The sequence below is a fragment of the Centrocercus urophasianus genome, unplaced genomic scaffold (assembly GCF_019232065.1).
Source record: "Centrocercus urophasianus isolate 14NV4802_14NV808 unplaced genomic scaffold, USGS_Curo_1.0 seq_18, whole genome shotgun sequence".
Classification (NCBI taxonomy): Eukaryota; Metazoa; Chordata; class Aves; order Galliformes; family Phasianidae; genus Centrocercus; species Centrocercus urophasianus.
The window spans coordinates 9,588,222-9,600,785 of NW_024884733.1; the positions used below are offsets into that span (position 1 = coordinate 9,588,222).

A 12,564-nucleotide genomic window follows, 5' to 3' on the forward strand; every position below is an offset into this window, starting at 1 on the left:
TTTTTTTTTTTTTTTTTTTTTTTTTTTTTTTTTTTAATCTTAGAGTGCTGTTCAATCTTGCTGTTGGTCAATGCTGGGCACAAAAGAAATGACATGAAAGATAATTTAATGTTTAATTTAATTTTTGCAGTGCCTGATGCATTAAATCTCAGCACATTTTCAGCAATTCATGTTTATAAATTCTGTTTGAGACCTCTAGAAGCTTCTAACTGTCTTAAGTCTGCATTTTCATACATTGAAATGTGCATCTTGCTGTCTGTGATTTACTGAAGTATAGGATGCTGTAGTCAGCGGAATGACTAATTGCATTTGTACTGAACAGACTTGTTGGGAGTTAGGGCTGCTTCCTGTCAAGCTGTGCTTTTGGGCACACTGCAGGAAGGACTGAGCTATCACGCAGTAACCACAGTGTATTTTGATAGAAAAGACAACATTTTTGTTTCTTGTTTCTTAACTGACCAAGAGCATTCTCAATAGGAAAATACCAAGGGTTCCTGTTCAAGACTCATGGCATTTCACAGTATTATAGTTAGCGTCCAAGGCTGTGCTCTTGTTCTCAAGCTGTTTTCTTCTGACTCCTTGCCACAGTTATCCCTGGGCCTGCTGGAGATGGTATCAAAAATACAGCTCAGAGTAGTTACCTCTCGAGAATATCTTGCAAGATTTATCCCTGCTTTTCAGAGCCTTTTCCTGCACATCTTCTGTTTGCATACACTTCATAGTTCATCTATTGTATCTGCCTGCTAAAAATTGTTAGCTCCTCAGGGCAGGTACTCGTTTGAACAAGAACACCTTTTATAATGCCATGCCCTTCTGTGGGACCACATTAAAAAGCACAGTAATTAACAGTAGTTGGTTTTCATACCTTGTACTTATATCTAAAGCAGTACTTCATTTTAGCACAATTTTTAATTCATATGCAAAACTTTTTGCTCAGTTTTTGAGGAAATAATGAAGATTCTTAGTTCTGATGGAACTTTATATTTTAAATTTATATTCCCAATTCACTGACAAGATAACATTGAAATTTCATGTTGCTCATTTGTCCATACAGAAGAAAACAGTATATTTTTTTGAAATCTGATCATTCCTTGTTCACATAATACACTAATTATAATTGGCCATTTCTAGTCATCATTTAAAGTGCTGATTCTCTGCAATTGAACATGAAGTTTCTGTTATTTTAAACATTGGGGTTTTTCTGCATTTACAATCCACAGTTATCCTTATAGGGCACATCCAGGTCTTCCAATGCAGTGTGGAAGGTCTCCCTGATTTACTGTGTTTTTCTGCTTATGGTAACAGGCTGTTGATCAGACTGTTTGGCAGGCAGATACTTTACTCACATACATTTTTATTTGAGTTGACAAGTTATCAGTTTTGCAGAGGTCTTTACCAAGAATACAGCCTATGTGTGCAGCATTAGAGGAAAAAAGCCCAACAAAACAACAAAGTCTGAATAATTACAGGAAATAAAAGTTTGACAGGCAGTAAAGGAGTGGAGGGAACTGAGAGTGCTGCTTCAAGAAGATTTTTTTGAGGAGATAGAATAGTAGGAGTAGTTGAAAAACAGTCACAGAGAACCTGGTTAGAGAACTGTAATTGCTTCAGTAGTTCTTTTTGTCCTGTAGGTTGGCAGTCCTGAAATCTTCTGTCTCAAAGTGAAAGGGAAATATGAGTGTTTACTGAATGTGATTTGGAATGTATTATGAATTTATCATCTGCATCATAAGTTTTCCTCCACTTGTGCTAGTGAGTTCTCTGTTTGTGGATGAGAGTCCTGGCTGGGCTGTGTAATCAAGAGTACAGGCTGTTGAGAAAGGTAGCCATTAAATGCTTTAATAATCACCTTGCTGAAGCCTTTGGTGTCAAATTTGAATGAAACAGCAGAAATGGCCTTTGTTGTTGCTCAGGTGGAAAACATTAAGACTTTATTGAATATTACTCAAAACCAAAGAGCTGATGAGAAGATAAGCAGAACTGTTTCTTGGTCATCCTCCATATTTCAGCCATCTTACCTGGATATAAGGTTTATGTGCAATGTCTAAAATTAGAACATTAATTGTGATGACTTACAAAAATAATGACTTCAGACTGAGAGAATTATAAGTTAAATTAAAACATCCTATTTGAAGTATGTCAGTGTACCTATTCATTGAACTAATTTTGTCCAGGAGTAAGTATTTAAATCATTGCCAATCTGAACAGTGCACTTAGACTGTGTTGGCATGCTTCACGTCCATGAGTAGCCTAAAACAAAACAACAACCAAAAAAACCCCACAAGAACTGAAACAAGCAAAAATAAAAATATTTTATTTCATGTCTTTAGTAGACAGCCCCAAAAATCATGTGTGTTTTTTTGAAAGTTATTATGGTATTTTTCTTTCTCTTCTCCCAAATAAGAAGTCCTTATAGATAATATATTCCCTTATCAGTAATGCAATTAACTTCCATGGTTGCAAAAGTAGATATCACTGATTCGAATTTAAGCAACAACTCTGGATAAAATGAAAGGGAGAGGAATCCAGGTTACTCTTAATTCTGCAAGGAATTGATTATGGACAAGGATATAAAGCTCTGGTTGACATAGGGCAACAATGGCTGATTTGAGAAATATCAACAGGGTGCTAAAGGACTTTGTTTTTGTGTAGTCCAAGCTCGGAGAAGGACTTTCCATTAATTAGCTTCTAGTAATACTAGTATTGGGCCAAGATGTTGACAAGAAATATAGGCAAAGCTTCTGTTTTTTTCTAGTTTATAAAATCAGCAGATTGTTGTGGATGCTCTTTTTGTGGAGTTAACACTGTCCACCTGCTTTTCACATTGCTATTTTTACAACCCGCTGATTTTCCTTTTTTTTCTTTAATGATAACTCTTCAATATTTTAATATATGCAGCTATACTTCTTGATCTGAAACTTTCATAATCATTACTTTACAAACTTTGTTTACTGTGCTATAAATGCTAATTTTGGATTCCTTTGCTTTTATTTAAAAGGGAAATATCCTTTGCCGGTCTGTCTCTAGTCTGTGCTGCTAATATAACTGTAGGTCACAGTTCAAACACTTATTTTGATGGTGCAAAGAGTTTCTGCCATGGTTTACTTAGCCTTTGTTTGCTGGATAAGGAATAAAGGAGACAGGAGACTCTGAGAACTGAAATGGAGTACTACTTCTGGTCTTGGCCATGGGGATGCTTATCAGTCGCAGATTGTCAACCTGTTCCTTGTTTTTGCTGCATTCTATATTTTTACAGCTGTAAAAAAATAAGAAACTGAAAGCAAGTTCATTTTCCAGATGGACACCAAGCATGCTCTTCTGGTGAAAGAAAAGGCTGAATTAGGGAGTCTTCGTATTAGTCTTCATTTCCTGTTAGAAAGGCATTTGTTTTTCTGTTGTGATTCTGGAACTATTGAGATGTGGCCTTGGCTGATTGTTGAGAAATCTATTTCAACTTCAGAGTTTCTTGAGGTCAGGAGGTTTTCTTCAAACATGCTTTTGGATCAAGTTATGAATGTTTGGTGATGAGGCTCTATTTTTCCTAGGGAAAGAGGAGTTCTTGCATCAAGACTCACGTTAACTAGGAATGCATATTTGGCACGGATAAAGCTGTTTTATGCCTTTGTGTTAATAGTATATCCACAAATTCACCCTTGCACCTTAGTCTCCTATACTGTCATTATTCTCTATGTTAAAATGATCCCTACTCAAAGCACAAACCATGTCCAGCATTGTTTGGAAATAGCAGATGCTGCAATCAATTTTGACAGATATAGGTTATTGTAGGGCATGCATTATGCATGTTGTTGGCAAAAAATAGCATTTTTAATCTGCTTGAAACTCTGAGGGTCACTTGGTGCCATCCATAAATGCAAAGCTGCTGTAAAGAATATAAATAGGTTATGTGAAATTATGAGAACACATATACTGGTTATTGTAGCTTATTGTGTACTATATTTGTTCTAAAATGTAACCTTCTTCCTTAATTCATAACTATATGATCAAATTCTCAAATTTTTATTATGTTTTAGGAAAGGTATTTTTCTTAACGCAGCCAGATTGGTAGTTATTTAACCCTGATGCTAGCATGCTTTCTGCTTTTTGCATGAGCAACACTTTAGATAAACGATTTGTGTTAAATGTGAGACCCGGAAGTTTTCTGTGAAGCTTCTCTGGGAATTTTAGTGTTTTCCTGATTTTCAGGTGAAGTAAATTTCAGCAGTATATATGTAGCAGTGTATATATTCATATATATATGTACGTGTGTGTGTGTACATGTATATATGTACATTGTACATACAAATGTCCACAGACATTTTCCCAGAAGTTTTTTGTAGTTGTCAGATACTGTAACTGTGTAGAGAATAATGGCGAAGTCTAATGCTTATAGCATTTCACATTGTAATGTTTTATCCTGTGATATTTCAATGCTTTTTCTATCACAAATAAACCATCATTACACGTAAAACAATTCAGGCTTCTGCTACATACCACTTTTTTTTCTGCCTGTGTTATTACCTTACATTACCTGTTTGACCCTTTAGTTCAATGCAATAACTTCTCTGTACTCAATTTAATTTTTTTTTTCTACACTTATTGGTGACATAAGGAAAGTGGTGTGAGTGGAACTCTTTTCTATGGAGGAAATGCTGTTTTTAGAATAGCACGTACTTGTTTCTGCTTGATTCAGTGATTTATTTATTTATTTATTTAGTCTTTTGTTTCTGGAGAAATTTTTTATGTTCAAAATCATTTAACATAGACAGACTCATCCACTGTTAGTTTCATATGATGAGTAAAAGACATTAATTCACTGGTTGCACATTCAGTTCTTTTGCAACTGTGCTCAATACAGGCTGTCACTCAATGTCTGGTGTCAGTGATAGTGAGGATATTCTGTATGACTCAGACACTGTGTTGTTTGAATGCGATCAGCTGTACTTTGATGTACAAGGAATCTGAATCAAATCTAATCTATGATGAAGTAATTAGCATTGGTGGAAAATTTCCCTTGTGTATACATGCTTTTTTGATCTCTAGCTTATAAGACTGGTGCACAGTATCAATACTAAAGCAGATGAATGGAAGTAATAGAGTAATTGAAGTCTCAGTCTCACTCTATGTTGTTGCAATATACAAGAATCCTAACCATGTGTCCTTTTAATTCCAGATGCTGATTTATGTAAGTCTTATAGAATGTATATGTTGAGGTAGGCAGCACCTATTCAAACGAAAGATAACTGGGCACAAGGAACTCCTAAATAGATGAAAGACAACTATTGGGTACAAGTAGACAGTAAAACTGCAGGTAGAAAACAAGGTCAGAATAGTGGGCAGTAGCTGTAGCGCATCAGCTTTGTAGTTGTCGCTGTTTCTGTATGCATTATCCCAAAGAAGTTACAGTGTGTCTGAAGGAAGATAATAAACTCTTAAAACTGAGGCCCTAGCCTGAGAGTCTGTTTGAATCAATAGAATTATTTCTAGGTATGTCAAGAAACATTAGATCAAATCTATCACTATCTGGTGAGGGAGTTTCATAATCAAAATTACTGTAGGATTTTACAGAATTACATGTACTGAATTCTATGTGAGCATTCTAGCATACGGTATTTTAACATGGTTAATTCTGTTACATTTGGAATAATTCTACTAGTTGGTGCACCACAGTTTTTTTTTTTTTTTTTTTTATTTTTCTTGGATTGGTTTACAGACATGCTGAAAATCATGATTACCAGTGAAATAAGTAAAAAAAAAAAAGTCATTTTACACACAATTTAATAATTTCAGGAACGTTCTATCTTAAAACAAACCCCCCCAAACTAGTTATGACAGGATTTGCACTGAAAAGTGCATAAGAACCTTTCTTCATCCTCATCTGAGATTAATACAGTGGTGGCATTTCAAGTACATAGTATCTACTCACTAGTAATGTGATAAACTGAATTCACAGTATCAAAGTTTTGCGAAGCTAATGTTTTAGTAGGTTTGGACAGGCTTCCAAGTATGCCTCTGAGTGCATGTTTACAATTTATTGCATACACAGAGCTATAATTTATATTGTGATGAGGGAATTCTCTTGCATTAGTTGTCAGCTTTGAGTACATGCTTGTATGTGGCATTGCTTTTATTGCTACACAATAGATGCAGTGTTTCTTGGTGCTCAATCAGAATTTCAAAGCATGTCAGCCTTAAATTGAGAAATAAAGCCAAGTCTGGTAATTACCTAAGTGGAATAATGGCTTACTAAATAATTAGATGTCAATTTTAAGTATACCAAGCAACTTAAAGAAACAGTGGAAGTTATAATGTCATTTGGATTGAGTAATGTGGGAACTGACGTTATTTTGGTTAATGTTTCATCATTTTGGATTAGTATTTATTTTTAACTACAGAGTAGAACTTAGTAAGGTGATTTCGTACAATTTAGAGGAGATCATGAATATTTGTATTTCTAGCTTCCTAAAATGCAGTAATGATCTTGCAACACAAATACGCCTGTTCTAGCCCCAACATTCCTTTTAGTTTAAACTACGTTAATCAGTAACCTGATCACCTGTGACAACATGACTTTTGCTTATTAGATGAGGGAAAGACTGTGAGGCTGTTCTAATGAATTTTAGAAACGTGTTTCCCACAGTATTCTTCTGGAGAAACTGGCTGCTCATGGACTGTACAGGTGCGCACTTCATTGAGTGAAGAACAGGTTGGGTGGTTGGGAGTGAATGGAGGTAGATGCAGTTGGCATCTGGTCAATAGTACTCTTCCGCAGTACTCTGTGTTGAGGCCAGTTGTGTTTAACCTTTTTTATTGCTGATCTGGATAAGGAGATTGAGTGCTCCCTCAATAGATGTGCAGGCGATACCAAGTTATGTGGGACTGTTGATCTGCTTGAGGGTAGGAAGGTGTCTGCAGGGAGCTCTGGATAGGCTGAACTGATATGCTGCATCCAATTAATTGCAAGCATTCAGTAAGGGTGAGTTCCAGGTCTTTCACTTGTGTCATAGCAACCCCATGCAGCACTATATATAGGCTTGGGAAAGAGAAGATGGAAGATTGCCAGGCAGAAAAAAGACCAAGAGGTACTAGCTGATGGCCAACTGAACAAGAACCAGCCTGTGGCCAACAAGGCCAGTGTTATCCTGGCATGCATCAGAAATAATGTGGCCAGCAGGCTTAGGGAAGTCATCCTCTTTTATGTGGTGCTGTGTTATGTTTTGGATCCCTCACTAGAAGAAGACTATTAAGGTGCTTTCAGCTGATGAGGTGTGTAGAAAACAAGACAGTGAGGAGCAAATGAAGGTACTGGGGCTGTTTAATCTGAAGAAGTTGAGACTGAGGGGAGAGCATTCAAGCATTAGAATGGGCTTCCCAGAATGCTGGAGTTGTCATTCCTGACGATATTCAATAGATGTATGGACTTAGTAATAGGGAATCTAGTGTAGTGATGGAACTGATGGTAGGTAAGAAGGTTGATGGTTGAATTTAATGGTCTTTAAGGTCTTTTTCCCACCTACACGTCAGATTATATTAACTAGAAACTGATTACGTGTGGCTGTGCATCCATACAGCTATCCAGTGATGCAACTGTCCATCTGTACCTTTATTTTGTGAATGTTCACTCTTACCTATATTAATATACCTTCTTACAAAATCTCACTTAATCAAAAACTTTGTTGAATTCCCACTGAATTTTAGCAATCTTGAAAAATCTATGCACAAATAGAAACAGGGAAATTGTCATACAAATTATAATTTAAAAGTAGAAGATGAGGGAATAAAGGTACATCTATTTCATTAAAAGAGTGGTTTACTTGGCAGTATTAAGACTGAAAAAATAGCTTTCCTAAAGCTCTCAAGTTTTCAACATTTTTTTCTCATGGATTCAGTACTTCTTGACTCGATTTCAAGTATGCTTGTGACCTCACAGGGCGTTGGTTTGGTGCAATGCAATAGCTGTCCAAAGTACTTTGTGTTTTTTAAAAATACAGTTATAGTAACATCGAGTTACAGTACCCGTAATTTTCTCTTCTGACTGAAATCTCTCTTCTCCCTTATTTTAAACCAATTGAGAAGGGCTCTTGAACTGTAGTTATAAACAGTGACTTAGTTCTTTTTAGAGGTAGTGAGAATAATCTATGAGCAAAGTATTTTATGTGTCAGACCGTGGATTGTTCCCATTAAAAAAAAAAAAAAAAAATTAAAAATCATGGTTCATCTGCTTAAGTGCAGCCAGTGTTGATATGGAACAAATAGTATGCAACTCAAGTTCTTGTCTTGAAAATGAAGCATTAAATTGATATAGGCATTGCTTATCTGTATCTGAAAATATTGTTGAAAATGGAAGGAAAATGTCTTGTGGAAAACCTAGAAGGATTGTCATCCTTATAGTCTTAGGCATGAATGTTCTTTTTTTAATTATACAAGAGCTATGAGATTCTCCATATTGGTATCTTTAATTCCAATTTAGCACATTTTTTTTCCCCCTGGAATTAAAGATACCGTGAAGTTTTTAACCCTAGACTGATCCAGGGGGATTTGAAAAAAAAAAAAAAAAAAAAAAAAAAAAAAAAAAAAGTAAGAAAAAAAAGGATTAAGAATAGGAAGGAAGAGAGGTTTTTCTGGGAAGAGTCTTCTTGGAAATGAGTTGAACTTTGCTTCAAGAAGGTGGAAAGACAAAATCTTATTGTGTTTTTTTTTTTTTCACTAAAACTATTAAAAAAAAAAAAAAGAGGGAGAGAAACCTTCAGATTTTATGTGATATGCTTGCATAAGATAGCCAAGTGAAAGAAGTGTCTGCCTTTATGCCTTAATCAGATGCCTATTAAACTCACAGTGTCTTTTTGATTAATTGGTTTTATGGTCCTAACATTTCATAAGTTGTTGTTAACTGAAATAATTAATGCTGATGTTTTCTTTCTTTTGTTCTTTTTTTTTTCTTTTTTTTTTTCTTAAATTTAGGTTTACCAAGAATGCAAGTAATTCGAAACTACAAAGGAATACCACAACCAGCGCCTCAGGATGGTCCCCCGTTGCATATCCAGATTGGAGACACTATTGAACTGATTACAGGCGATGCCCACAGTTTATTTTGGCAGGTACTGTATTGTCTATGAAATGACTGTATTCCATTGTATATCCAGTCTCGGATAACAAATCTGTATTGAGAAATTTATCTTGTAATTTTTTGTACGTTTGGTACAAGCTAGAATTATTGGCACCTTGTGGGACTAATCCTATTGCTGTGCACTTATACATCCATCCATTATCTGAATCTACTGGAATTTGTCTTTGATATTATTTGTACCTATCATGTAAAATAATTTAGCTAGAATCTCATTGTGTTTAGCTAGCAGGAGTGGGGGAGGCTTTTTCCCCAGAAGCCTTGGAAGGAGATTTGAGTCTCTGTGAAAACTGTCATATGCGGTGGAATCTTTCAAGAAGTCTTTTGTAAACAAATTTCATGTCATAGACCACTCAGTAATGGTTTTCATAAGATTTGTATTTTTAGAATGCATATTAAGAAATGACTTGAAGGCATAAATTGTTATGAATATCCAGGTTTTATCCAAGAAGCTTTTTAGAATAATTTGCAGCTGACCTGCGGAGCAGTAATGTTAGAATGGATTTTTAAGCTTACTGCTGCTCATTTTAGAAATTCAAATGCTTGCAATAGAGAAGTATTTGTGATATAATTATATATTTTTTTCATTCTTCAGAGCATATGAAATAAATGCCACAAGTTATTAACCAGTGGTTAATTTAAGCTTTTGGTTAAATGTGATAAGATCAAATATGTTTTGACAGACATGAAAATTCTGCTCCATTAATGTTAGAGTAAATGATTTTATAGCAGTTACTGTGTTAATTCTCTAGCCAGTCAAAGCCATATGCACACATGAATCTACGTGTTATGCAATCTGAAAAACAGAATATTATTTTTTTTCTTTATGAAACAGCAATTGCTTTTCTGAGAGACAATCTGACCTATCATAAAGACAAAGAGATGGTTGAGATAAGCATCTATTTATCCCATACATTCTCTTTCTGCCTCCCCCCTAGTAGCAATTGAAACCTAAACTTTCTTCTAAGAGAAGATTCAGTATGGGGAGTTTGATAACATTGCAAGTTAACTACTGTTCTCAGTAAACACCTTGAAAATAAGGATGTTCCTATAGTGACAATCATGTGTTCCTTTTAGCATGACTACTTTTCTTGTTCAGTCATGTGCAGGACTGGAAGAGCCATTCTGCTTCCCTACGTGTTGCTTGTTTACTTAACGTTCAGAAAGAAAGAAAGAAAAAGGCTTATTAGGTAGAAAGAGAAAAGTTAATGTTTTCAATGTACATTCCAGATCTGTAAGAGTAGTAGTTTCAGGTGTAATAGTGTACCTTTTAAAATGGTCTTATTTTTATTGTAGATGTGAATTCACGTTTCTCTTCTGAGTTTGGCCTTGAATAAACTGGTGCCTGCTGAACTCAAGGGCAGGCTTTCAGGGATGCCACAATTCCTACCCTGAGATATAATAAAATTCTAGTTTTGCAGGTTTCCATTACAGTTACCCACCAGACAATCATATTTGTCGAGGATGCTAAAAGAATACAAATGTATTCTGAGTTATTCTGAGCTGATTCTTTCCATTCTCAAAAACAGCTTTTCTTTCATGCATATTAAACCCATATCAAGAAATTACTTTTACAGATGTCCTTTGTAATGCTTCATTAGTTCATAGACCTTATATAAACATCCAAAAGGCAATAAGTATGTTGTAAGTGTACTTCTGAATTCTCCCTCAAACACAATTTCAAATTTTTTTTTAAATTATTTTTCTATGTTGCAGTCTAAGGACAACCTACTGGTGAAATGATGTCATTACAGGTTATGGTAAAAAACCTAGTTCAAGTGAAACTAGTATGTAATCATTCTTTGCCATGTAAATATGGAGCATAATCTCATTTGGGAAGACTTTCCCGGAAATCTGGGAGTTATAATTACAACTAACAGATGAGAAATAGCAATCTAATGTCTTTGTTGCAAGTAGTTACCTCAAGCAAAATTGACAATAATAATTCTAAGACTTCCCAGGTTGTTAGGTGATGTGCCTGAAAAGCATAATGGGTGTTGTCTTCTGTAAAGTATTTTAAAGGTGTAGAAGGTAGAAGGAGATGAGCTTTTTCATCTTTGAGAGATGGGGACTTTAGAGCCAGCTAATAGGAACCACTCTGCGTGGAAAGGATGCAAAAAAGAAACCCTTTTTTTTGCTGAGGAAAGGCTATAGAATATGATTTCTGCCTACACAATAAAACAGTGCAGGTAGTGTACTTCAGAATAAATAAAGACATTGAAAGAAATGAGTACTGAAAGTTCAGAGAGAACATAGACTTCAGTGTCTGCAGGCTGGGGAGAGAATTAAGTAGGAAAGAAAGAGGAAAAGTTTAAGCACTTCCTCGATCAGATGAGAGTCTGACACAAGGGTCTTAATTTATATATCAGAAAACTTCTCTGTTGAATGATTCCTAAGTCATATGTGAGAAGGAAGTGTATCTGGATTTTCCTTTTTTTTGCCATGTTTGCCTGTTCAGGGAATTTCTCAGAGATGAGTGGAAATTGGGTGGATGGTCCCAAGCACTCTGTAGATTTTTTTTTTTTTATTATTTATTTATTTATTTATTTATTTATTTATTTTTTTCTGCTTTCCCTGAAATTTAAATGAATTCAATAGAGGGCCTGTCTGAACTGGGTCTTGAAACTGCTTTTGTCCTAGTTTGGTGCATTTTTCCATTTAATGCTGATGCTGATTTTAAATGTTTTTAAAGGGAGAGATTTTTAATTACTTTACCTGAAAATACCAGTAATTTTTATTAATTTCTTATTTATGCTTCTGTATATTGCTAGAATAAATTGGGAAGGTAATTCTGCTGTGCAGCCTTGTAGAATGTAGCAGTTAATTAGTAGAAGACCAGTTCACTTTTATAAATCCATAAAATGCAATGTCATGGCTGTATATAAGGCTAGGATTTTCTGTGTCCATTAAAACATGCCTGGTTTGTTTGGGAACATAAGAGTCTTATCTTTGAGGATCTCATAGAAAAGTCACGTTATCATTATTAATGGCAGTCTGTATTGCTTACTGAACACATTTTTTTTCAGTCTGTTTCACATATATCATATGATCTGTCCTCCATGGCATTTCACTCTCTGACTGTGGCTTCACCTCCTGCAGGTTGTGGCAATCATGTCTTGCATAAATATTGTAGCAGCTATGACTTTTCTGGAGAGAGGCTTATTTGCTCTGATTTCTTGCTGAATATGGACAGCATTTAGTCATGGTTCTTACAACATGTTTACCTCTAGCAACAATGTTTATGATAGATAAAAATAAACTGGGATTGAATTTCGGATTACCTAACATCTTATGAAATACCGGAGAGGTAGCACTGTAAAGGTACCCTTTGAAAGTGAAAACTTTCAGAGTGGCTTTTTTTTCCTCCTCTGTATTTTATTCTGATTCATTTCTCTCCTCAACAGACAATTTGTAGTAAACAAACAAAAAGAATGGATGAAGGA

At 35.2% G+C, this 12,564-nt stretch overlaps 1 protein-coding gene across 3 annotated transcripts in view; it reads left to right on the forward strand.

Annotated features, from left to right (window-relative positions):
* The window catches only part of VAV3 (vav guanine nucleotide exchange factor 3), a 156,495-nt gene that overhangs the window by 119,255 nt on the left and 24,676 nt on the right, over positions 1-12,564 (forward strand). For all 3 annotated transcript variants that reach the window (XM_042819144.1, XM_042819146.1, XM_042819145.1), the window contains exon 20: positions 8,959-9,095. In XM_042819144.1, the coding sequence (XP_042675078.1) occupies positions 8,959-9,095 (137 nt within the window). The remainder of the gene's footprint in view (positions 1-8,958; positions 9,096-12,564) is intronic.